Source organism: Cydia pomonella, chromosome 13 (assembly GCF_033807575.1).
Source record: "Cydia pomonella isolate Wapato2018A chromosome 13, ilCydPomo1, whole genome shotgun sequence".
Lineage (NCBI taxonomy): Eukaryota > Metazoa > Arthropoda > Insecta > Lepidoptera > Tortricidae > Cydia > Cydia pomonella.
Genome location: NC_084715.1, coordinates 11,807,984 through 11,834,908, shown reverse-complemented (window position 1 = coordinate 11,834,908; position 26,925 = coordinate 11,807,984). Strand labels below are relative to the sequence as shown.

The following is a 26,925-nucleotide window of genomic DNA, read 5'->3' as shown; positions in this document are numbered from 1 at the left end:
ATATTATTTCGGGGGTTCAAAGGGGAACAAAAATTTCATTATTTTTGCACTACGATGCACGGTAGGAGATACAGCCCCAAAAAGTTTAATTTTTTTCAGTCATGCAGAAATCTTTATAGGGCTGTATCTCCTAAACCGTGCGTCGTAGCGTAAAAATAATCAAATTTTCGTTCCCCTTTCGGTATCAACAAAAAACGCAAAAAAGCCTAATGGCGTGCGTGATAGCGCCAAAATAATTACATTTTTGTTCCCCTTCAATACCCCACGCACGGAATAACCTATCACATTAAGACATGAAACAATCACCATCATCATCATCCTTTTCTTTAAATTATTTCATTGCAAGTTTGAGAAAAGCACTATACAAATCTCGGCGGGAAACGGGGTTGCCGGCTGCGTCTCCCTATCCGGCCGCGTCTCCCTATCCTTCGTTTCCCGTCCTCTATAGTAATGTACTATTAGTCTAAGGGTTAGATAAGTCGCAACTCGCACCCAATGCCAGCCTTTTGAACTAGAAATTAACAATTTAATTATTAAAGCAAGCAGTTTTTTTCATGTATGCACATTAATCAAATGCCTATCGTGTAAGTGTAAGTGGGTGGCCATCCAGCCAGCACGTTACACCAATATATCGGTTGAGACAACATTTATTCATTATTTAAATTAAATCAATGCCAATATCTTCATAGATGTTTCAGATAAGTTATGTGCATAGAGTGAGAATAAAAGATGCACTATATGAACTGCAAGTCATTTATTACACTTACTCTCCTAGTATACGCGTTGTCTTTAATCTCTCAAGTTCCGCTGGTGCTTTCACAAATCTCTGCAAACTAGCCACCAACGTGTACACACTACACACCTGGCCACAGCCACGGGCTGGCTGAGCTGCTCCTTGCCGGCGCCGCGCGCGCCCCACAGCAGCAGCGGCGAGTCCCGCACCGCGCGCGAGAACACCAGCACGCGCACCGTCAGCGCGCCCAACGTGTACACACCTGGCCACAGCCACGGGCTGGCTGAGCTGCTCCTTGCCGGCGCCGCGCGCGCCCCACAGCAGCAGCGGCGAGTCCCGCACCGCGCGCGAGAACACCAGCACGCGCACCGTCAGCGCGCCCAACGTGTACACACCTGGCCACAGCCACGGGCTGGCTGAGCTGCTCCTTGCCGGCGCCGCGCGCGCCCCACAGCAGCAGCGGCGCGGCCGTGGCCGCCACGTCCGCGCGCAGCGGCGAGTCCCGCACCGCGCGCGAGAACACCAGCACGCGCACCGTCAGCGCGCCCAACGTGTACACACCTGGCCACAGCCACGGGCTGGCTGAGCTGCTCCTTGCCGGCGCCGCGCGCGCCCCACAGCAGCAGCGGCGCGGCCGTGGCCGCCACGTCCGCGCGCAGCGGCGAGTCCCGCACCGCGCGCGAGAACACCAGCACGCGCACCGTCAGCGCGCCCAACGTGTACACACCTGGCCACAGCCACGGGCTGGCTGAGCTGCTCCTTGCCGGCGCCGCGCGCGCCCCACAGCAGCAGCGGCGCGGCCGTGGCCGCCACGTCCGCGCGCAGCGGCGAGTCCCGCACCGCGCGCGAGAACACCAGCACGCGCACCGTCAGCGCGCCCAACGTGTACACACCTGGCCACAGCCACGGGCTGGCTGAGCTGCTCCTTGCCGGCGCCGCGCGCGCCCCACAGCAGCAGCGGCGCGGCCGTGGCCGCCACGTCCGCGCGCAGCGGCGAGTCCCGCACCGCGCGCGAGAACACCAGCACGCGCACCGTCAGCGCGCCCAACGTGTACACACCTGGCCACAGCCACGGGCTGGCTGAGCTGCTCCTTGCCGGCGCCGCGCGCGCCCCACAGCAGCAGCGGCGCGGCCGTGGCCGCCACGTCCGCGCGCAGCGGCGAGTCCCGCACCGCGCGCGAGAACACCAGCACGCGCACCGTCAGCGCGCCCAACGTGTACACACCTGGCCACAGCCACGGGCTGGCTGAGCTGCTCCTTGCCGGCGCCGCGCGCGCCCCACAGCAGCAGCGGCGCGGCCGTGGCCGCCACGTCCGCGCGCAGCGGCGAGTCCCGCACCGCGCGCGAGAACACCAGCACGCGCACCGTCAGCGCGCCCAACGTGTACACACCTGGCCACAGCCACGGGCTGGCTGAGCTGCTCCTTGCCGGCGCCGCGCGCGCCCCACAGCAGCAGCGGCGCGGCCGTGGCCGCCACGTCCGCGCGCAGCGGCGAGTCCCGCACCGCGCGCGAGAACACCAGCACGCGCACCGTCAGCGCACCCGCCGCCCAAGGTCGTAACGTGATCCTGGGAAATTACCACAATCAAATTCCATCAATCATGCTCGAATTAAAAAGTAGGAGCCGTGCATTGCACGTTTTGGATTTGCTATTTTTGGTTTTATATTAGGATGAAACTACGTGCTGCAAAATCTCCTCATCATAAACTGAAATATATTTCATATAAAAAGTAACTAAGGCCTCCATCTCCAGTGTCCAGTGCTGGAATCGATGCAGCGTCTTCTGATTAGGTACTTATTCCATGTAACTTTCTGGGTATGCTTCATCCTTTCTGTCCCACCTTCCAAAATAGTGGTTCCAAAGAAATCGTCGTGTCGCATTAAACGCTCAATCGTTTTTCCTCACATATTCTCTATGATTTCCGCATCGCAGAATTCTCACTAGAAACCGCCCCGAAACTGTAACCAACCATTTTTCAAATGATCGCACATATATACCTGTAGTAGCCTGAGTTAAGGTCGGTGACAGTGCAGAACAGAGGCGCATCCTCCAATGTGACAGCCGCAGTGATGGAGTCGCCGCCTGTGCTGCACGCCTTGCCTGTGGTAAGGTAATCTACCGAGCAGAAAATCACGCTTATTTCCAGACTACAAGCACAGTCTGATTCTGATAATAAATAATCATATATACCTGTAGTGCTCAGACTCGATATCCGTAACGGTGCAGGGCAGCGGCGCATCGTCGAAAGTAGCGGCTGCGCTGACGGAATCGCCGCCTGTGCTCGCCTCGCCGTGAAAGTCCACCGTGCGAAGCCTCACGCACACTTTCAAACCAAAAACAGAACCTCATTCTGGAAATAAAGGATGATACAAACCTGTAGTGACCAGAGTCGAGATCCGTGACGGTGCAGGGTAGAGGCGCATCGTCTAACGTGGCGGCCGCACTGACGGGGTCGCCGCCTGTGCTTCGCGCTTCGCCGTGATAATCCACCGTGCGGAGAATTACGCTCACTTCCAAGCCGCAAACACACCCGGATTCTGGTAATTAAGGATTGCAATTTGTTATTTTACTCAATGCTAAAGATAGCCACCTTATAAGCGCACATTTAAAATGAAATATTCTGAGATAACTGTCAGCAATATCAAAGAAGATAATAGTAACATTAAAGAACTATCGCATTTGCAATTTTAAAATCTCAAGTCATATTCATGACATTTTTACCTAATTGCAAAGTACACAGGCCAGGAAACGTCGTACTGGTCCTTACTCTCCCAAGTTCCGCCAGTGCTTCCGCGAATCTCTGCTGAGCATCGTTATGGCCAAAGTCCACAGCCAAGAAAGCGTTTTCGCGGGGCTCCGCCAGCGCCGCCGCGTCTCCTAACCGAGCGCCTAATGCTGCCGCTCGGCTGCTTACTTCGCGGACTTCCACTTGTTGTTGGAGGCCTGAACATTCTGCTTCAACCTGAGAATAACAACTGAATGTTATGTGATATTTCGTTATCATATCCAAATGTGGGGATCGCTACTCAAAACAACTGTTCATCGCCGATTGCCAATTTAGAGTAGAAGATGGCACTGAAAGAGTAAGAATTCAACTTATCACATCTGAATTAGTCTTACCTTGGTTTTCTCAGCGTCTATTAATTTTAACTGTTCTTCAAGTAATTTCCTTTTATGCGTGGCAGCGGCCGACGCCGCCGACTTCAGTTCGCTATGTCGTTTCTCTAAGGCAGCCTTCAATTCATTAAAATGCCTGTCTATAGCATCATCAGCTGCAGTGGCCGCGGCCTCTAACCTTCTCAACTCACTGGCAACCGCATCTCTTGCTGAACCAAGCTTACTTAAACACTCATTTGCTCTATATAGTAGAATTTCAGACATTCTTTTTAACGCTATAGAGAATGGTACTACAGTATGGTCGCAAGGCGTGTCGCTGTGTGGCCCGTCAGCACAATGTCGACAGAAAACGCAGTCGCAAGTCTCACAAAATAGCAGCTCGCGACCAGGATGAGAACTGCACTGTGGAATGACTTCTCTTCTCTGTCGGGCCATTAAATCTAAAAGCTGATTGACGAGGAACGAGGGTGGTAACGCTTGTACCCCGCCTCTTGGTATAGTTATTAGTTCGCGGCAGATGGGACATCGGAAGCTACCAGCGTCTCTGGTCTGTGAGGCGGCTATTCGAGTGAGGCAATGTAAGCAAACCGTGTGTGAGCATTGGAGAAGCTTAGGCGTGTGCTCACCGCCGTCGTAAGTGCCTGAAAATAAATAATTTATTCATCAAATCACTTTTTCCATTCGTAATTACTTTTTGTTTTATCCAGCAAAAACAACTACTAAATGATGTTAGATTGATTTGCTTAGCAATATGCCGCTTTTTGTGTGGGACATACTTAAAACTACATTGAATAGTATCAAGCAAAAACTAATCTTAATCAAGATGGAGCGGATGAGGTGGTGTGCAAACTTGAATTCATGTAACAAAAAAAGTCGGTAAATTTAAACCATAGGGGACTAAATGAACTTCGTGATTGTCTAATTTATAATCCATCAAAAGTAATATTGATATTCGAATTCAGACATTGCCTGCCGTAAGAAATTAAAAGTACATCTGCCCAAAATATATTTATGATGACATTTAAAAAGTAGTAGCTTAGTGGTAATTAACATTCAATCAACATAACCAACATTAAGGTTTTGCTTTTACTACTACCTACTTGACATCAGAGTTATTTCTGTATACTTAACACTTAAATAATTATAAGGTGTGCCTTGTTAGTAGTAAATTACGTCATTTCATTGGCTTGTAACAATAATTGTCTTTAAGTATTAGCTTATTAAGGGCCTGCATTTTTTCCTTAAACTTAAGTTAACAAAGTGAATTCTCACATACTGACAAGTGTTGAGTAATCATTTCGAAATACTTTATCTAATAATGTGAACTGTATGCAGATGACGTCGTATGTTATTAATTATTATCCTACCACAAATAAAAATATATATTTTTAAAGAAACACCGTAAATATTTATTGTGGTTCGAAAGTGTCCAATGCGAGACCTCCAAACGGACGGTTCTGTGCATGTGACACCCCTAGATCTAAAAACATCTAAGGCAGCATGATCGTTAACCATTTAGCGGTCCATACCCTTTTCTGCCACCGTAAACATATTATATACAAAGGAATTAAAATGCGTACAAATTGGAGCAATCAATCGTATAACTGCTTTTTAAAGCAAAACAAGACGTCGGTGCAAACCGTGATACCTACATTTGTTTGGTTTCCAAGCGGGTCAATAACACCCACAAAACCTAGACAAACACACTTACAGCAATTACACCTCCCTAAAGCACCATTGAGTACAGCTGTCAAAATCAGTCTAACCATATATTGCTCCTTTTTGGACAAACATCAACACACTTATCATTGGTAGCTTACCTTATCTCATTGCAATAAGGATTACGTTACATCATCTTATTCCTTTGTCTATGGTGATATAAAAAAAAACTTGTACTAACATAAACATGTGCCGCAGGTAAGGAAGCTCTCGTTAAAGTCCTCGTAGTTTATAGAGACGGTCTCGACGAGCGTCGAACTCATACTCGCCATCCCGACGCCCAAACGTGAACTGTGACAAATGGAACAAGCCGAGTGATTCAGGAAAATAATCGACAACTCACAGATACCAGAATACAAGAGATATGCTGCTTTACTCTGATGGCGACAACCGATTCGGACGTCTGTCAACGCGCAATTACCTACCTATAAACTTTTTTAAACTTTCTATTTCAATTTCCGCATATACACACAAGGATTATTAAATGATTTTTGTAAATAGATGTAGATACATACATAATTTTCATGAAAAGGAATAATTCCGTTTCATACACAACAATAGATATGATTTGCACATGCTTAGCGATTGTTTCCTAAACAAATGTTTAGAAAGAAGTAAGCAATGATTAGCAAACACGGATGTTTGTTGTTTACGGCGGATTGTAAATATATGTAACAAGTGTTATACGTATTAGTGCCAATCAGAACATTTACAGTGAAACCTGGATAACTGAGACTTCAAGGGACCTGCCAATTTGTCTCACTTAAAGAGGTATTCCACTTACCCAGGGTCTCAGTTAGCCAGGTATAAGTAAATTTCTGTCTCATTCACAGAGGGTTTTACTAATAGAGGTGAAAATAGAGGATGTTTCAGTTATAGAGGTGGTTAGTAAGTTATTTTTAAACATTATGGATGAGTTGTATTCTTTAACAATAAAAATAAGGTAAAATAATACTTGTCCTTCATAACTTTGAGTGAACGTTCAGTCTATTCAAATATTTTTTTTCCAATTTATTATGAATTATTCTTCAAAGAATAGATTTTGTCACATTACATTTGATATTGCGTCTCACTTTTTAAATAATGGATATTAATTTTGAGTTGTTCATGTTACTTATCAAGATTTTAGTTTTCGTTTCTATAGTTTTAACTATTTAAACTAAGTCAATAAAACTAGGAGACTTTTAGACACTATTAACCAGATGCGGAATTTGTGGGTAAAGTAAGAATTAGTCAAAAAACGAGAAGTTAAAGAGGTCATAGATTGACGTTATTTCAGATACAGAGGTTGATTTCTATAAAATTCTAAAAAAACAATTGAGGAAAAGTATCCTTGCAAACATAGTCTCAGTAATAGAGGCAAATACACTCTGTCTCAATTACAGAGGTAAAAGTGACTATAAAATCCAAAATCCTAATCTCAGTTATAGAGGTTTGTTTTGTCTCACTAACTGAGGCGATTCAGTGCTAAAGTGTCGGGACCGCACCATGAGTCCCATCTATGGAGGTTTCCCACTTATCCAGGTCCCACTTAACCAAGTTTCACTGTATATTCCTTGAGTCAAAGCATTTGACTCTATGAGAGTCTGAACTGCATATACTTACTTACATTTTTATAGGACTATGACCATATAAATATTAAATAAATAAATAAATATTATTATAGGACATTATTACACAAATTGACTAAGTCCCACAGTAAGCTCAATAAGCCTTGTGTTGAGGGTACTTAGACAACGATATATATAATATATAAATATTTATAAATACTTAAATACATAGAAAATACCCATGACTCAGGAACAAATATCCACGCTCATCACACAAATACATGCCCTTACCAGGATTTGAACCCGGGACCATCAGCTTCGTAGGCAGGGTCACTACCCACTAGGCCAAACCGGTCGTAAAATACATATATGCTTACCTAGGCCCTGAGACCTGGCTACTGTGGCACCTATTATATGACCAAAAATTTTTGTATTGACAGTCTATATTATGATAGTACTGCATCTGCTATCAATGTTGTTTATATTAATATTTATTAATCTGATTGAATACGTTCAAACTTATGCAACCTATAGAAAGCCGGTAACAGCGTTTCCGAAACTAAAATACAGTGACGGCAAATCTTGTATTCTGATATCTATGCCCCAACCCGACCAATATAGTGGATACGCAATCATGCCAAAACGTAGGTACAGCAAATGCGTGCATGTCTCTTTGGTCAGATTGTTCATGTGCACAAATGCATGGCTCAATCAGAATTAACTAACTAGTGACAGTTTTTATAAATATTTTCTAAGACATTTACTTATTAATCTATTCTGAGTGTAGCAGTGGCACAGAATAAGTAATAGTATGCAGCGGTAAAACACTTATTGAAGTTGTTTCCCACCAGCTTGCCGATTTTAGTCAAAAATAAATTTTAATAAATTTATTCTAAGTATGATTGTCCACACTGTTAGTTAAGTGACAATTCCCAAAACCTAATTGCCACAAATCAACAAATAAGGGTGTTGACTATATATAAATTACTTCGTAAACACGGGCCTTACGGGCACCAAGGATGGTGTCAGTGACACCACAGTGCAGTCCAACACAACTTGTTGCAAGCAATCGCGCGCGTGATGCGAAATCATCAACTAATCGCATTGTAGCATTCCACTGAAGCACACCAAACGAGAATGTTCAGTTGAAATTTTTGATTGGGCCTTCTTTACTTTTGAAATCTTTGGCTAAATTAACTCTGCCTGGGTTAACTTTTAGATTTTAATGATGCCCAACCACTGTCCTACCATTCAGAATAGGGACCGTGCGCGTTGGAGGGTCTGCCATCTTGTGGCCTGAATCGGAACAATAAACATTTATATTTACACGTCACGTGTTTTCTTGTGCATAGTAGATTCTGCCATCTTGTGGACTACATCGGAACAATAAACATCACATTTACGCCTCGCGCCAAAAATCTGATGGCTCCTGTGCTGCCTCCTACAGTTCATGCACGCTCCCTATAAATTGTTGAACAACTATAAGTTAATTCTGTTCCGTTTAAGCCACACTGTTAACATTAGTTTATCAACTAGAAAAGAAAATTTGATTGTAGAAGGTAAATTGTGTTATATAAAGATAATAATATAAGGAAGGAAGGAATAGCAGTAGCATTATAAACACAATGCAACTACACTACATTTGATATGATAATCAATGTCATTCTATAATGATCCTTTGTGGTACATTTTATCTATAAATAAATTTCCTATTTTTAAGAAACCTTCTTATATAGTAAATTGGGATGAAAACAAAAGAAATGGTACTTTATTCAGTTTGTGAGAGGTTCTAATTAGATTGAAATGGAGTGTACATTGTCATGCATATTGGGCCTTAAACACTTATAATCATATTAAACAGGTTTAGTTAATAAAACAAAACAACAAAAACAAAACTTACTAGCAGAACACTTATGGGTAACTAGAAATGTTAGAATTACAAAACAAATCATTATATTTATATTCAGTTATTATTATAACTGAATGATCATTACAACATGTCAAATGCATTATTAGTTACATCATTACTACATGGAATCTAACCTGATTGCCAGTGAGTATGTGATAATGCAGTCATGTGTGAATCACCAGCAGATTGCCACCAGACTCCCGCTCATCTCATTGCCTTTAATTGAATGTAGGCAATTAAATCAGAATTATGTAGTTTATAATTGTGTAGTGTTTAGTCTATTATACTTATGACATCATTTTAAATGTTTTTGCTGAAATTGATATAACAAAACACTGCATAGGTGTGGTTCAAGTCTTGTGTTATTAAAGTTCAATACCCTCATAACCCACCATACAAAATTTCCCTATTTTTTATTTGAACCTTTTTGTACCATAGATTAGGGTGACTTTCGTTTGTTTTAGAAAACAAAAGAAATGCTACTTTATGTACTTTTTGAAAAGTTTGAATTAGATTGTACATTGTAATGCACATTGGACCTTACGAGGATACATAATGATTGAGTAAATAATGAAAATTTTTACTTCAGTATAAAATAAATTGCAACAATAATATAATATCTTTTGATTTATCAATCTGAACTTTAATGGACCATGCATTCAGAGTTCAAATACCAACAGTTAATTGATTTGATTGACTATGGTTATTAAGGTAACACAACATTTGGCTAAAAAGGATGTATTAATTAGCAACATATTTACATTGGCACATGTTACAGACTAAAATTTGAGGAAACCTTTTTTTTTCTTTATATTCTTATATGTCATTAATACATTTGTTTGATTTATATGAGTATGTTGCCAGGCAGAGTTATGGCAGGTGGGTCTAAATGTCAACAGAACGGTTGGTGGCCACTTTCAGATGACAGGAGTGCCTGGTGTCCGTTTGCTCATTGGGTGGATGACATTCAGAAGATTGCGAGTCACTTCTGTGATGAGATTGGCTCAGGACCGGGATAAGTGGCACAATCGAAGAGAGGCCTATGCTCAGTAGCGGGCGATAAGAGGCTGATATGATGATGATGACGTGTTTAAGAGAAGCATTGTTTCCCCTCCCAGATATTTTATTGCCTTTATAAAATTTAAAGATTTTTTTTATGTAATCAAATTTTTACTTTCCACTAAACAATATTTTTCATTAAGTCCACCATTTGTACATTGTTGTATTATGCACAATAAATGTTAAATAAATACACAATTACATTATGAAGTGCAATCTATTCTAGAACTCATACATAATTAATAATTATGTATTGCTTCCATAGTGAACCTAACAGGAAATTAGTATCACACTCACACTTGACCTTCATTAATAATATAACTACACATTTACAGCACAAATATCAAGTGACATTCAATACTGTATTATTTTGATTTCATTTCAAATGGGTTCATGACAATATTAGCAAAAGATAAAGAATTTTTTAAGAGTTAGAACAGGTGGAAAAGATAATAGGTATTAAAAAAATTGTGAGTTAAATCTTCTTTGCCTCCCTCGGGACAGGTCTTGCCTAGTGTAGGGATCAAGATACTACAATTTTGTCTCTCAATCATTTTAATTTAATTTACAACTTTGATTTATATAACTTAATCAATTTAAAAACCAAATAAATTAATAAATATAATACAGATTTAGGTAATAAGTACTGGTATTTAAACCATGATTTGTTTAAGTATTGGTTTTACCTCGTTGCTAAAACTACTTAGGATAGGATAAATAAAGCTAATAGCACAAGAATAACTATTTTACAGAACTAAAGAATATGTAAGAGGTTTAGTCACACCTACTAAGTTGTACTATGAGTAAACAAACTAAAAGGTGAAATAGTGCGTAAATTTACCGGTAGATAAACTGGTACAAAAAAGTAAATAAATAAAGTGAGCAGGTACTTACAGAAACGAGCAACAATACATGGAAGTGACCTCAGGAGCTACACATAGACACACCTCTCCTTATCTTTTTCCAAGTAGCGACGTCGAATCTCCACTTTAATTTAATGGCTTTTTTAAGCAAATTTAACTGGCTGTGAATAGGTCGGATTGAGTAAACACTTCACACATAACACGTTAGCGTAGCTCGAGTTAACGCGTCTTTATTCCGGCCGAGACGGCCTCTCGCAAATTTAGATAGTATACTCTAGCTATTTTAATGAAAATCATTTACACTGTTTAACAAAACAAGCTAAATGCTATTTCGTAATCGATCGATAAGTATTAGAAAAACTATTCTCATGACAAAGAAACATCATATATTTACAATATTTCCTTGCTAACTTCCTGTCACTAGTACTAGGGATCAACATAATATTAAAATGGAAAGGGTATTACTGTTTTATATTGCGAATCTACATGATTGAGAAGAATTTTGAATATAAATATTTATCAAAATCAAAACTATTTCGAGCGAGTCGACCATTAACCTCACACGAACTGTCAGACTGCGTTTGACTAGACTACGATTGCGCATGTTTGATTACTTTACTGGCATTGGTGCGTTGGTACTTATTGCAATGGAATAAGGTATATTTTGATATAGAATGAATTGGTATAAAGTTATAGAAATTAGGAAATGCTAATGCTATTATTAATTGTCTGGATCGGATCGGATCTAAAATAGTGCACTAAAGACCCTTAGCGTACTCAAAAAGTCTAAACTTCGTAAAAATAACGCGGCGAAATAGATTTTTTCCAAATATGTATTCCTTAAAAACCGACTAAGCAACCTATAATTTTATCAATACCAAAACATTTTGCTATGACCATCGCAGTAGGCGCTTAATTTATTGTTGGCAATACGCCAACCAACCTAACGCTAAGCGTACTACGTACGTACCTACATTAAACCTACGTACTTATATTAAAATTACGTACTAAAATAAATACCAAACAAATTTAATTTAAATCGATGACATAACACTTTTCGTCGTGTAGGTAACTCTCTCATGATAATAACAGTCAAAACAGGACCTAATCTCGTCAAGGTCAAAGTTATTGATGCCGAATGCTTCAACAATCTATTTTAATGCTACTTACGTAGCGCATCAGACGTATGTTGCTGAGAATTTTGCTTTAATAACAAATTGAATTCACGATTTATAAGTATTTTAGAAGTGTTTACAAGTTGAGTCAGAAAAATGAAGAAATTACGTACATTATTGTATCTCCAAAATCAAAGCAGGTAGGAATAAAACGCACATTAAGTAGGTACCTACCAAAGAGAATATAATCTCATTAGTACCTACCTACACCCTATCCTATTCGTACATGCAAGTGTATTAGTGTTACTAAAGACTCGAACCTTTTAACTACCGAGTTATTTTTAGAGCTGGGTTAATTAAATAGGGTTCCAAGAGCTAGTGATTTTAATAAACCCAAAAGCAAAGTTTCAAGAAAAGCTACTTATAGGCTTTTTAAATTGTATAGCCTTTTTAAGAGCTCAATAAGGCTTTTTTTTAAAGGTTAAAACCCCTATGACTTAAGCCTTTTATAAACCCTTAACTTTTATGAATTCATGTACAGTCTGTGCGGAAAAGCAAGAGTCGTAGAATGTATGGGTTCCCTTACATTCGTGCATTCCACGACTCATCTCTTTCCGTACAGAGTCTACTTTAGATCGTAGGTCTAGCTTATAATTATAAAGATATATATGATACCTTATTACCTATACCGGCTATAGGTATCGAATGTAAGTTGCTTAGAAAAAGCATCTCTTTAAACTGTTGGATGGGGATACACCTCTCGCGTCGAATGATGGTCCTTATAACAGTTCATTAGGGTTCCGTACCAAAAAGATACAAAAGGAACCCTGGTGCAACTCTGTCCGTCTGTTTGTCTGTCACATTATCAAATATCTCGATAACTACTTGAATTATCGATTTGAAATTTGGAATAGATATGAACAACGCTAACCCATACACATTGAAAGTGAAATTTATTTAATTTTATTTTTATTAAGCATAGAAAATGCCCAATATAAAGAGGGGGCAACATTTCAAAGTCTAGTTACTCTATTAGGTGGGGAATGGGGTATCATTTGAAAGAACTCAAATTGAACATTCCAATTAAAACAACATTTGTTCTCATCGTGGAAAAAATGATTTTAAAGGAAATGTGAAAAAAATTCTATCAAATAAAACAAAAAATATTGAAATCGGTTCACAGGTTCACATAAAAAAAACATCCCAAAAAAACAGGTCGCACAAATTAGTTAGCCAATTTACCGATAGATGGCGCTGTACACAAATATACTTAGTATAGGTACTTCTGATCAAAATTCTTTCGCCTTTATAGTTACACAAGATAATTCAAAGTTTGTACGGAACCCTCGGCTTGACCGGTTTTTAGGGTTCCGTAGTCAACTAGGAACCCTTATAGTTTCGCCATGTCCGTCTGTCTGTCTGTCTGTCTGTCCGAGGCTTTGTTAGGGTTCCGTAGTCAACTAGGAACCCTTATAGTTTCGCCATGTCCGTCTGTCTGTCTGTCCGAGGCTTTGCTCCGTGGTCGTTAGTGCTAGAAAGCTGAAATTTGGCATGGATATATAAATCAATAAAGCCGACAAAGTCGTACAATAAAATCTAAAAATTTAATTTTTTTTAGGGTACCTTCTCTACACGTAAAGTGGGGGTGTAATTTTTTTATCGCTTCAACCCTAGAGTGTGGGGTATCGTCGGAAAGGTCTTTCAAAACTAATAGGGGTCTTCGAAAAACATTTTTTGATAAAGTGAATATATTCGGAGATAATCGCTCCGAAAGAAAAAAAAAATGTGTCCCCCCCCCCTCTTACTTTTGAACCATAGGTCCAAAATATATGAAAAAAATCGTGGAAGTAGAGCTTAACAAAGACATTAAATGAAAACTATAGCGGACATGATCAGTTTAGCTGTTTTTGAGTTATCGCAAAAAGTTTTCCCTTCATAGTAAAAAGACTTACTTTAATTAGGTACTGATTATGCAAATTTGCCTATTTGTTTAACTCGGGTAAAAGGTACCGTTTCATCTCTTGGTTAACAATTTACTATACTGTTTAGCTTATTGTGACGGAAGAGTAACTACGGAACCCTACACTGAGCGTGGCCCGACATGCTCTTGGCCGGTTATTCTACATGAAGTAGCTTTCGCGTAAAATGTTTGTGCTCATTTTTTAGAGGTACAATGTATGTATGGTTGTATACGATGTATGGTTTAAATTGAATTAGTTTCATGGCAAACAAATTTGAGGCTTTAATTCAATACACTACATCAAAACTTTACTTATTAAAAAAAGTTTAACCTTTTAGGATAAAAAAAATATCGAGTCTCAATATTGTATCACAGACTTTTAGCCTATAAATATGTAGTCTTTTAATGAGGTTATTAGCTCCAAGAGTCTAGGCACTTAATTATATCTAGACATGGGGACTATATAGCTAAATAAGCGTTTAGTCCTTTAGGCGTCAAGAGATAAGGCGAGCCCTAAAAAAAGCTAAAAGGCTCGAGTCTTTTGGAACACTTAAGTGTATTGTTTAGGTATAACTAATTGTATGTTGTTTTGTTTATGATTTAGGTATCAAAGTATTCGTACCGTTTCTGTTGCTTCGGACTCAATAAAACCTTTTGAAGAGATTCCGGGTATCTCTAAGGTTCCAATAATAGGTGGACTGCATCATTTTTTACCATACGTAGGTAAGTATAAGCTATTCTACATTTTTCTTAAATGTTCGTACATATATAGTTTGGCCAGGGACTCTCATTTCAAACATAAATAGAGAGAATCATACTGTATTTGTCATACGCTTGTACGAGCATCCATAAGAAAGTGATGAGTATATATAGTTTTCTTATTTACTGACAAATTTGATTAGCCAGACTCAGCAATAGGATGACAAAGGAAGACTGTCAAACTTGGATTATTTATTTATTTATTTAATCTTTATTGCACAAAAGAAAACCTTATAGTACAAACGGCGGACTTAATGCCATGAGGCATTCTCTACCAGTCAATCTTTAGGCAAAGCAGAGAGATTGTGGGCGGTGCTACTTTAACAACAACAACCAAATATAATACAATAACATACCATACATACATAATACATACATACATAAATATACATACTTATATTTCTTATAATATATACATAAATAACGACAAAACATATAGAGCTTACCCATACATTATTATTTTTTCATTCTGCTAGCAAAGAAAGCACGTAAGGATTTTTTAAATGCAAACTTATTTTGAGCATTTTTGATGCCGTAGGGAAGTCCGTTCCAAAGACGGGCCGCCTGCACGGAAAACGAATTCGACATGAACTCAGTGCGGTGAAGAGGGATAGATAGAGACATATTGCCGGAAGAGCCCATTATTCCCACTAGTTACCACCAAGCTGTTACCAGTGGTAACTACTGGGAATTTTTTTCCCACCTTTTACCACTGGTAACTACTGGGAAAAAAAATCCCACCTTTTACCAACCCAAGTTGGTGGTAACTAGTGGGTTTTTTTTCCCAGTAGTTAGCACCAAAATTTGGTTAGCATTCAATACTAATAAAAACCGGCCAAGTGCGAGTCGGACTCGCACAGGAAGGGTTCCGTACCTTTATCTATAAACCTCTAATATGTCCCCCTTTATCTATAAACCTCTAATATGTGCCCCGTCCGACGCGACGTTGCATAACTTCGGGGATTGGATGAGAACCTCGAGACTGGAAAGAAATATTTATTTTATTCTGTTTTTAGTATTTGTTGTTATAGCGGCAACAGAAATACATCATTTGTAGAAATTTCAACTGACTAACTATCACTCATGAGATATAGGGTCCCGTTTGACCCTTTGGGTACGGAACCCTAAAAACAATATAAATATAGTTCCTTAATCAATAATTAATTAACCGTCGAATTAATTATTCGTTTCATTATAAGTCGATTACTGTTTCAGTAAACTGCCTTAAAAGTGATAAAAAATCGGTCTTTGACTAATTTGTTAGCTTGTTCGTAAAATTATTGTCGTTTATTTTTGTTCTAACTGATAGACCGATATCGTCCGGCGGACTGTTAATCAGTGGGCCCCTTTAGGCCAGACAGGTCGTTAATATATAATATATCTATGAATGTTTAAAATAAACCGGATTATCATTATCATATTCTTTGTACAGGTACTATTGGTTACAAGGGAAATTTTCATGACTTAGTAAAAACACTGCATAAAAGATATGGGACAGTTGTGAGATTGGAGGGCATCGCACCGAGGGCCACACTTTTGGTGTTGTTCGAGCCGCAACATTTTGAACAAGTAAGGATGAGTAGTTGAGGTAAATCAAATATTTAATTGCTCAATTATACTGCCAGAATTGCCAGATACATAGATTAGTAATCTTCGAGCAACATCGGGATTCGGGAAGTGAGTCGGTATTCGCCCAATTTACCCTGCCGAAGCACAAGCCCATAGTGAGCCCACTTATTGTGCGACTGTGTGCACGTTTCCCCCCGCAAAAAATTGCAGAACCATTTGTACAGTAAGATATTTCGCTTGAACTCGGTGTTGCCCGAAGTTAGTAATAGTAATTTCAGAATAAGCAGGAAAGACAGTATGCTTAGATCATTATAATTTGAAAACGTTATACCGTTTTTTTATATTGGTTAAAGGTTTACAAAGCAGAAGAATATAATCCACTGAGGCCAGGGTTCGAGACCATAGAATATTACAGAGAAGTGTTGAGAAAAGAGAGATTTGGCGGTTATTTTGGCTTAATGTCAGCGTAAGTAAAGATAAAATAGGAACCCTCAGAAAAAGTGAAAAAAGGATCATTACTTAATAGGTTTCAATATTGATACTTCTAGCCAAGGACCACAATGGCGAGATTTCAGGACGAAAGTGAATCCGGCTTTACTTAAACCGAAGCTGGTGAAAATTTACGCTCCAGTGTTGGGCGAAATTGCCGAAGAAATGGTAGAAAGGTAGATACGATTCTTAGCTATGTTTGTTTGTACATCCAATGCGTCTCAGTTTTGAATTAAGTAACCAATCAGATGCAATTTCTGCATTACAGGATAACAAGGCTTAGCAAAGAGGGCACTTACCTTAAAGACAATTTTGACCTCGAAATAACAAAGTGGTCTCTGGAATCTTTGGCCCTTGTCAGCCTTGGGACAAGACTCGGCTGTCTTCAAGATAACCTCAAAGAGGACCACCCTGCCAGACAATTGATAAAGTGTGCCAATGACATTTTTGAGCTGTCCTTTAAGTTAGAATTCTTACCTAGTTTGTGGAAGTACATCGCCACACCAAACTTTAAAAAGCTTATGAAGACTTATGATTTGCAATGGGAGTAAGTATTTCGTTTTATTACTATTTCAGCAGGTTTTTTTCTGATTTGCTACAAACCTTAATTCTCATACCTTTTACATACGCAGGCCGTTTTAAGGCATAGGTTGAGATTGCGAAGATCGCGAGAGGGGTTTGCCCCCATCACCACTATAGCCTAATACGTATTGTGGACTTCCACACAGGCAATTTTATTTGTTCGGAGACGTACCTATGTAGGCTTTCTGACGACGTTATCCTTCATCGAAGAGCAACTGGTAAATAACTAGGTGTCCAGTATAATTCGTACGTAAGTTCCAAGAAACTCATGTAGTACGAGCCTTGTGCAAAAACTCCGAACCCTTCGAATTGGTATTGGTAGCTGCACTCCTCACTACTCTGCAGTAGCGGCGCGTGAAAATTCTAGCTAGGCAACTCGGAACAAAAAAACACCTTAACATTATGTACTTTTTTTCATGATAAAAGTGAGGCGTGCGCAAGCGCGAGCTTTTGCAGTTAGTGTATAACCACCTTTGCCATACTATTATCGTATTATCAATTCCAAGGTAATGTAATACGTAGTGTTTTCATTATGGATATATTTTTAATTTTAATGATGATATATAAGTTTGGTTTATGTAACAATAAATTTTAGGCAAGCCGGTGGGAATCGAGTTGTATGGACCCGCCGCCCCTGCTACTCTGCTACCCGTGCCTTTTACTAGTTTTACTCAAAACCGTACAAATGTACTCTGACTTGTGGATTTTGGGTAGGAATGTCATGTAAGCTTTTTTGGATTTCAGTATAAGCGCAATGTATATAGAGGAAGCTAAGAAACTCGCTAAAGAGAGAGGCAGTGATGCACCGGAGGAAGACAAGTCTATACTCGAGAAACTGATTGCCATTGACGAAAGAGTAGCTATCCTGATGGCCAATGAAATGTTGCTGGCTGGCATTGACACGGTAAGATTGCTTCTACATTAATTCTTATCGCTTATATATGCTCTGAATTCTGATGGAGTCTGGTTCAACCCGAATGCAATCGCCTAAAGGCGGTAAGTACAATACAATCTTCTACGTGAGATGAGAGCCTCAGCTTTAGCATAATACGTAACTACAACTCGTAACTCTGTAGCTGTAAGTCAAATTATGTTACTTGTTAAATGTTAGTCAAATGTTGAAATGAATTTCGTTAGCATGGGCAATGCGCACCGTCATATAAATGGCGGTCGGCCATCGTTGGTTTTTAGGGTTCCGTAGTCAACTAGGAACCCTTATAGTTTCGCCATGTCCGTTTGTCTGTCTGTCTGTCCGAGGCTTTGCTCCGTGGTCGTTAGTGCTAGAAAGCTGAAATTTGGCATGGATATATAAATCAATAAAGCCGACAAAGTCGTACAATAAAATCTAAATATTTAATTTTTTTGAGGGTACCTCCCCTACACGTAAAGTGGGGGTGAATTATTTTTTTCGATTCAACCCTACAGTGTGGGGTATCGTTGGAAAGGTCTTTCAAAACTAATAGGGGTCTTCAACAAACAGTTTTTGATAAAGTGAATATATTCGGAGATAATCGCTCCGAAAGAAAAAAAAATGTGTCCCCCCCCTCTAACTTTTGAACCATAGGTCCAAAAAATATGAAAAAAATCGTGGAAGTAGAGCTTAAGAAAGACATCAAATGAAAACTATAGCGGACATGATCAGTTTAGCTGTTTTTGAGTTAACGCAAAAAGTTTCCCCTTCATAGTAAAAGACTTTAATTAGGTACTGATTATGCAAATTTGCCTATTTGTTTAACTCGCATGAAAGGTACCGTTTCATCCCTTGGTTAACAATTTACTATACTTAAAGCTCCAGTTTAGCTTATTGTGACGGAAGAATAACTACGGAACCCTACACTGAGCGTGGCCCGACATGCTCTTGGCCGGTTTTATTACTTAAGAGGTTTCTGCTTAGTGACCGAAATAAATTGAGAAAGAGTAGATAGAGAGTGAAAGTTTTCATAATAAGAATCAACAAATTATTTATCAGATTTCCAAAATTAACCATAAACATATATGCCAGGACCAATTTCGTCTAGCAAGTACAAACGGCACGGCGGGTGCCTCGGTTGACCAGCAGCATTCTATTATTTTTTGGGAGTGCATTTATACTGTTATAGAATATCGATAAAGATGAAGGTTTTGTAGAATACATTTAGTAATTAATTAGTCTTTTTGTTTTTTATCACAGGTAAGTTCGTACCTTCATGATTCAAAGACGACTGAACATGAAGTACTGAATATCTGTGTCCTTATTTGACTCACGTCGGCACGTAAGACGTTTTCAAACCCACTCCGTATTTAATAATTTTATAGTAAGTGATATTTGTCTGCTAGAGATAGTGATCATTATTTGCGGTTTTATGATGGCGAAAATTATTACACTGTCAATAGCTATACATATGTATAGCTATACGTATGTATCATTAACCAACATTTTAAATGGCCTCTGATCATTTGCAACTTTTTCTAAATATAATATATTTTTGTTTGTGATCCACCGTACCGCAAGTATAGTCATAGTAACATTAGGTCAGTATTGAGTAAAACTATACATTTTTATTTAGTATTTGGCGTTCTCATTTATAGTTTTTGTGTTGCCTATTGATTCATCGGTCACCTTAACATGGCGCTGTAGGCTTAGTTTGTAAGTAAGACTCTTATAACAGTATAATATATAACAAGGTATTAAATAACGCTCGTCTGCGACTAGGTAGGTACATTATTTATAAGGCGACTCTCAACTTCTCTGTTCTGTGTGTTGTTGAAGCCAAGAGAGTTAAGTAGCGATTGAAATACAAAGAGCTATATAAGTTTTTGGCAAAAAAATCATTTTTGGTACAAGCTTTTATCGCTGACTGTACTTTTTTCCACAGGCAACTAATACTGATTGAGAGAATTCTAAACACCCCAAACCCCCAAACACAATTACACAACTCTCCTACCTCCTGTCTCCATCATCAGATCAGCTTGGTGGTACCATAATATTGCATTGTCACCCGACTTAAATATTATGTATGCAAATTTTCAGCTTCATCGGAAACCGGGAAGTGGGTCAAATTTAACTTGCAAGATTTGTCCCATACATACTAACAGGGCAAGCTTGTAAAAATACTTTTTATCGCCTGTTTAGAATCTAAAGTGCAAACTGCAGCTGCTTATTACTCATATAGATGTTAAAGTTGTATAATTCACTATGAGCTATAACACTAGCTGCTTGACATGCATTATAGCGGTCAAAATAGCTCCTGTGGACCTTAAAGCTTAAGATGAGCCTCTTAAACACTTTTATGTCACCAAAGCCTGTAGGCTAGGCATTCTACGTTTATAGGTAATAAAATAGGTGCTAAGTGTCGCCTAATTGAATGTTGGAATTTATATGACGGTGCACAGTGACTCATGCTGGTTTGGTTATATAATATTAAACACCAATAAACCATGTTTTTTGAAAGCTCATGAAATGTCCCGTGTTTGTTGCAACAGGATTAGTTACGGTAAAGTTATAATTTATTGAATTAGAAGCATGGTTTATCAGTACTTATGCCATCCGTACACGGTAAAAAATCATATATTTTGTAAACGATTACAGTTATGACTACGGTTATTTAGACACAATAATAGTACGTTTAATATTCTATCAAACGACACCTCACACGAACCGATAGGTTCCATAGGACTTAAGATGTGAATGAAATTCGGATGCCGTCTTTCTTCCCCTTTTTTTCGATCAGTCCCTCCCCCCTCCATAAAATAATCCCGTCGTTTTTAAATATTCGTGTTTATTTAAAGGTCTCGTTCACCATAACCAGCATCCTCTACCACTTGGCAACGAATCAGCCGGCGCAGGATAAATTGCGGGAAGAGATCCAGGCTGGGGAATCGAGACGGTACCTGCGGGCTTGTATGAAGGAGTCCTTGCGGATCTGGGCCGTGGTGCCATCGAATCTGAGGCGCACGAGCAAGGAACATGTTGTGGCTGGTTACAGGATACCTGTCGGGGTACGTAGGTACATACAATGATCTCCTACTGCTGAGTTTTGGACTTATGAGTAAGCTATCCACCCTTGCTCCAAGATGGTCAACTTAACACCCTTGAGGTTGTGGAGATGATAGTTTCGATCCTTTCAGATTTGGCTTCTAATCTGCGGCAACATGTTGATGCTAGTTGCAGTAGGTCTATTCAGTCTTTAAACTTCTAGGTGTGACTGTGGCCTTTCGGCGTGGGTCATACAAAAATAGTTTTACAATGCTGATAAGTAATGTCTCCAAACATAGCTGATAGTATTTTAATCTTTTGTTGTGACGCTAGCTGCTCACCTTAGATTATCTTATCGTTACCTCTTGTACTACACAATACCATAATAACTAAACAATAATAATACAGGGTGACTGGTAATTCGTCGTATTCCTTCAAGGGGGTTATTCTACAGCTTATTTGGAGTGATTTAAGTCCAGTCAACCAGTGGTCAAAACTCACTGGTTTTCAAGTTATTCAAGATTTTAGATTTTTTTAATAAATACCCGCTTTTTGACCTAAAACTAGTATTTTTTTTAAACTACGTATTTTTCAAATAAAAAAAAAAGATTTTCCGAATAGCCAATGAATCACTGATTACGTAAAATAATAAAAAGAGTACCAAAAAACTAGTTTTAGGTCAAAAAGCGGGTATGTATTAAAAAAATCTAAAATCTTGAATAACTTGAAAACCAATGAGTTTTGACCCCTGGTTGACTGGACTTAAATCACTCCAAATAAGCTGTAGAATAACCCCCTTGAAGGAATACGACGAATTACTAGTCACCCTGTATATGTAATATATATTGACGAAACAATATTTCATGACTCAATTATTTCTTATAGATTGACGTGATTGCTCCCAACGAATATTTATCCAGCCTCGATAAATACTACCCACGAGGAAAGGAGTTCTTACCAGAAAGATGGTTAGTCGAAAAGACAGATCCTTTGTTTCACGGGAACGCTCATCCCATGGTCAACGCACCATTTGGAATAGGAGTTCGGTCTTGCATCGGTAGAAGAATTGCTGAGCTGGAGATTGAGGTGTTCCTTACTAAGTTATTAGGCAAGCAAAAGGTTACTTGGACCGGCCCGCCAATAAAGGTTGTTACGAAAGTTATAAATTCTTTTGCGAAACCATATCACTTTAAATTTGAAAGTGTTTAATGACCTATTATTGGAAAAATGCAACAATGATTGGTCCTTTAATAAGTATATCGTTTATGTGCCTAACAAAGTATGTTGGTGGATTGAATCATATCGTTTTAAGGAATACATCATACAGTCATACCATACTCAGACTAATAATGATTTTTAATCAAAACTAAACATGATTGTAAGTACTATATTAGAGCGACATGCGTAAATGCGACATGTATAATAAGAATAAAAAATAAAAATGTATTTACTGCTATAAAGGCTTTCTATATTTTGCCTGTATCCACACTCTGTACATAGTCAACATCTTCCCTCTATTAACTTGCAATCTCCTGTCAATTAAATTCTGTTCCTCTGTGAAACCTTCTGCTGTAAATAAATTCTTAATTTCTTCTTGTGTGAAGAAGTAGACCTTAGTTTTGTCCCCTCGGGCATAGAAGTTGTCAGATATGCAGCGACCTTTCTTAAACCGTAGTTGGGCAAGGTCGTAGCGACCATAGTCGCGGAAAACGACTAGTCCACCTGGCTTTAGATACTTGTGTATTTGCTGCACAACTAACGCCATCCTGAAATGAGAAATATATACTTTTTTGGCGAGGAATAGAAGCTTATTGAGGAACCTGGTCTTCAACAGAAGGACATGGTGTTACAATGTGATGATCCTCAGAATTGAGGGAACTTGAAGAAGAGAAACTTTATTTTAATACATCAGCTAATTTCATGGTTCAAGATCTAATAAACAACAAAAAAAGTTACTTTTGGAATCTAATAATCAGACATAGGAATCCGTGGGGCAAAATTGTTTGACAAGTAGGGAGTTCCTGTATCAATAAATTCGACTATCGATGTTAGTTCTATATACTAGTGATCACTCAACGGTTTGCTTGTAAAAATAGGTTTTTATTAAGATTAAAAATAATAATTAAATAATAACTCGATGTACTCTTCTTCGTTTTTAAGACAAGGAAGGCAGGAAGTCCCTACTAGTCAATCAATTTTGCCCCACGGATTCCTATGTCTGCTAATAATAATTAAATACAATAAAATTTTGAAATGCAAAAAAAAATACTATCAATTTGGCCCACTTACTTTCCAGGCTCAATTGCCGACAGAACAAAGATAAGCACAATGATATCAATGGAGTTTTCTTTGAATGGCACATTCCACTCAGGAGCAGTTGCATCCAGAACAAACACTTCACACCTCTTAGTGTCATACAGCTCATTTTCCTTCATTATGTCAATCGCTGTTGATGAAAAATCACAGCCATAAATAAAAAGGTTTAGGTCCTGGCTGTATTGTAGAATAGGAAAGATTGTGTTTCCAACTCCACAACCTATTTCAAATATGTAACGTTTACCGGAGTTATTTGATTCTAGTTGAGATTCAACTTGGTTTGAGACATCAGGTTGGATAGGTGCAGTTGTAGTTGGAGTTTCATTGTTGGGAAAAACTCTCTTTGGCGCAGATGTGTTATCCGGTGCAAGTTCTGGAAACTCTGTGAATAGCCAATGTCTGTCTTTGAAAAACCTGAAAATATTAAATAAATAAAAAGTAAAAAATAAATAGTAATAAATAGTAAGTGCAAATCAAATTTATACAACAATGAAATTTAATCTATGTTTTATTTCCGATATACAAAAATGACATATTCATTGGACAAATTGGTGCAGTCTGTCATGTTAGGATTAGGGGTCAATCATAAATTATGTCACACGTATTTCATGATTACTTGATCCCCCAAATGCAGGGATCCTTTTCACACCTGGTGTGATGTCACATATTTGGCATTTTTTTTCAATGAAATCAGCAATTTTAATGAAGTATTTTTTAGGGAACTTAAGCCACTAAACTGATAAGGAAAAAATACACAAATAAACAGAACTTATAATTGTAAAAACTATAATTGATCTGTACCAGCAAATACAAATTTCAGTTACAGGTGAACTTAAAGTGACGTCACAAAGTTCATGACTCCCCCTCCCCTTAATCACAACATGTAACATTTTCTTGACACCCTCCCGACCCTCAAACATGTGACATAATTATTGGATGACCCCTTAGTTGTAAAGTGTAAATAAAGCATTTGTTATTCCCGATTATACCAAACTACATTGACCCACAAATAGAAGATCAATATTGCCAGAAAATAGACTTTCTTGCTTCATTTAGTGCCAGGAGTGCCTGGTAAACTCATGGGTTTTTAAAATTTTTACATACAATGTATGCCCCTCTGTGGCGTCCCCCCCCCCACCCCCAAGCGATATCAACTTGCCTCCCCCCCCCCCTAGTTCACTGGCTGGCTACACCCTTGAGTAAACTACTAGTTTGTAGAAATACATAGTATATACTTCAATGGAATATACAGTTACCTATTTTGATGTATGCTGTAAAATGCATCCCAATGTTTGTCAGCATTTTCGTCCAAATCCTTCAAAACATTGTCTGCAAATGTAACTTGGGAGTTCTGCTTCACCTTTTCTTTTGCTGCTTTTTCTTGTTCTTCGTCCCATTCAACATTATCCCTAAAAGAAACATAAATATCTCATGATTATTCTATATTACAAAACAAAATAAACCATAATTACAATATAGATATACCATGAGTTGAAAAGATAAACAAGTTCTTTTTTATTACTGTTTAAATATCTAGAGCCACCAGGAGGCTTTTTCCTGTGTCTTGTTTTCTCTAAATCTTCAATGTTGTTGGCAGAACATCCGAGTCTTTTACATACATTGCGAAAAATGTAAAATACTGTACCACGCGTTATGTTTGAACACATCGTTAGCATTTTCTAGAAGCCTGTTCCCAAATTGAGGTCTTTTATCAATCACGGAGTCTTCCATTTAGTGTATATTATCCGAATAGTATACAAATTACAGTAAATTGAATTGTGTTTAGTAGTATTTGGCAAATTATAACCTAAAACTAGAGCAGCTGGCAGCTTGACAGTGACAATGATAATGACAACCTTAACTCGTTTAGAAATTTAAAGCCTTGGCCGCGTGCTTGGCCATATTAATGCAACAGCCAAGTAGTAGTGGCCTTATAATATTTAATATACATATATAATTTTATTCTAACCGACAATACAAACCTTCTGGAATTACACGAAAAAAGTATATTTTTTTAAGTTACACACATTACATTTCTTAAGTTGCTATTGAATGAAAACAGCAGTTTGAATTTAAAATTTATCGAATCTACGAAATGTTATGATATGACAGTGATGACAGTTTTCAAAAATTTGCGCACATTCGTATTGTGGTTACCGTTCACTCAGTGTTTGTCCGACAACTCCCTCATAGTATTTTCCCGCCCCTGTAAAACATTTAAGGCTATAATGTGCGAAAAGTGCATAATCTATTTATCAAAATCTGGGGCTCCGGTCTATGGAAGAAGTCGAAGAAGAGTTCGGAAGTACACAGATCATTGACATATATATGTCAATGACACAGATCTTTTTACGGCGTGAATCACCGTCCCGTTGGCGTTACTGTCGAGTGAGTACCTAATTATGTTATTAAGTAGGTATGTAAACCTAATAGTGTCTGATTTAGTAATTTTAGCTTTACAGCAAGGTGAACTAACAGCGTCCTCGACGAAATTGCATGATGCATCAAACTCTGTAGGTACAAGTTGTAAAAAATACCTATCCTACCCTACCTCCCTCACTGCGGAGAGCAGCGTATTGGAGGACGCACAATTTATGGGAGGACCCTGGCTGGAGGATTTATCAGCTTTCTGGCGGCGGCGCTCTTCGCTCTGAGTAGCGCGGCCCAGCCCAGCGCGCGCCCCTCCCGAACATGGCTCTGGCGCTGCACCAGCGCGGCAGCCGGAATACTTAACGCCCGCCAGGCGTTATTATACTGCACGCGCATGTCTCCCACAGCTGCACAGGTGTAATCTGACCGCAATTCCACTGTTAATTTATCAGATCTCTTGTAGAGCCAAGCTTCTAACTCTACAAGCCCTCACAGACTCTACACTTTAGTCAAAATATGTGGCTAGGCCGTTTCGTTACTACAAGACCTATTGTATAATAAAAAAATGAATAGTGAATAAATTTTTCACCATACGCCCATGTGACGGTAGCGAACCTAGCCATATATTTTGACTACGGTGTAGAATTTGTGAAGTTAAGGGCCTGTAGAGTTAGAAGCTTGGCTCTACAAGAGATCTGATAACTTTTTTACAGTGCAAGCCATATCGGCAACAGGCCTTATAGGGTTTCGTCTTGGCGTTTCGTCATTATATTGTTGGAATTGGCCTGTTTTCATTAGCGCACGCACTTGTGCAAAACTGAATCCGCAAGAAATCAATCGCAGTGCGTTCTAAACCTAG

At 38.9% G+C, this 26,925-nt stretch overlaps 3 protein-coding genes across 5 annotated transcripts in view; 1 reads left to right on the top strand and 2 right to left on the bottom strand.

Moving 5' to 3' along the window:
- The window catches only part of LOC133524226 (tripartite motif-containing protein 2-like), a 30,452-nt gene extending 18,542 nt beyond the window's left edge, over positions 1-11,910 (bottom strand). Inside the window, exons 1-6 of the mRNA XM_061860124.1 lie at positions 10,983-11,910; positions 5,752-5,861; positions 3,855-4,492; positions 3,456-3,696; positions 3,109-3,271; positions 2,125-2,301 (exon numbers count right to left, since the gene is read on the bottom strand). Coding sequence (XP_061716108.1) covers positions 2,125-2,301; positions 3,109-3,271; positions 3,456-3,696; positions 3,855-4,492; positions 5,752-5,861; positions 10,983-11,002 — 1,349 coding nt within the window. The 5' untranslated portion in view covers positions 11,003-11,910. The remainder of the gene's footprint in view (positions 1-2,124; positions 2,302-3,108; positions 3,272-3,455; positions 3,697-3,854; positions 4,493-5,751; positions 5,862-10,982) is intronic.
- Positions 11,911-12,075: 165 nt separating this feature from the next.
- On the top strand, positions 12,076-22,678 carry LOC133524216 (cytochrome P450 CYP12A2-like). 2 transcript variants are annotated; one of them, XM_061860112.1, is made up of 9 exons: positions 12,076-12,266; positions 14,631-14,749; positions 16,218-16,354; positions 16,708-16,820; positions 16,903-17,019; positions 17,112-17,390; positions 18,170-18,329; positions 21,194-21,411; positions 22,266-22,398. In XM_061860112.1, exons 1-9 carry the CDS (start codon positions 12,223-12,225, stop codon positions 22,273-22,275), a joined length of 1,197 nt encoding a protein of 398 aa, XP_061716096.1. In that variant the 5' UTR covers positions 12,076-12,222; the 3' UTR covers positions 22,276-22,398. The 2 variants fall into 2 exon arrangements, with proteins under 2 accessions (XP_061716096.1, XP_061716095.1); XM_061860111.1 differs by having other exon boundaries at positions 12,121-12,266; positions 21,194-21,403; positions 22,266-22,678.
- A 39-nt stretch (positions 22,679-22,717) lies between these two features.
- Positions 22,718-26,035, bottom strand: LOC133524222 (tRNA N(3)-methylcytidine methyltransferase Mettl2). 2 transcript variants are annotated; one of them, XM_061860117.1, is made up of 4 exons: positions 25,182-26,035; positions 24,953-25,105; positions 23,670-24,110; positions 22,718-23,146 (listed from the first exon to the last, which is right to left on the bottom strand). In XM_061860117.1, exons 1-4 carry the CDS (start codon positions 25,370-25,372, stop codon positions 22,834-22,836), a joined length of 1,098 nt encoding a protein of 365 aa, XP_061716101.1. In that variant the 5' UTR covers positions 25,373-26,035; the 3' UTR covers positions 22,718-22,833. The 2 variants fall into 2 exon arrangements, with proteins under 2 accessions (XP_061716101.1, XP_061716102.1); XM_061860118.1 differs by having other exon boundaries at positions 25,342-25,927.
- Between the last annotated feature and the right edge of the window lie 890 nt (positions 26,036-26,925).

Coding starts and splice junctions, on each gene's coding strand:
- LOC133524216 (XM_061860111.1), top strand. CDS start 12,223: ATGAAGAAATTACGTACATTATTGTATCTCCAAAATCAAAGCAG. Junction 14,750..16,217: donor TCATTTTTTACCATACGTAG/GTAAGTATAAGC, acceptor TTCTTTGTACAG/GTACTATTGGTTACAAGGGA. Junction 21,404..22,265: donor GTTACAGGATACCTGTCGGG/GTACGTAGGTAC, acceptor TATTTCTTATAG/ATTGACGTGATTGCTCCCAA.
- LOC133524222 (XM_061860117.1), bottom strand. CDS start 25,372: ATGCTAACGATGTGTTCAAACATAACGCGTGGTACAGTATTTTACATT. Junction 25,106..25,181: donor GTTTATCTTTTCAACTCATG/GTATATCTATAT, acceptor TGTTTCTTTTAG/GGATAATGTTGAATGGGACG. Junction 23,147..23,669: donor TCGGCAATTGAGCCTGGAAA/GTAAGTGGGCCA, acceptor TTCTCATTTCAG/GATGGCGTTAGTTGTGCAGC.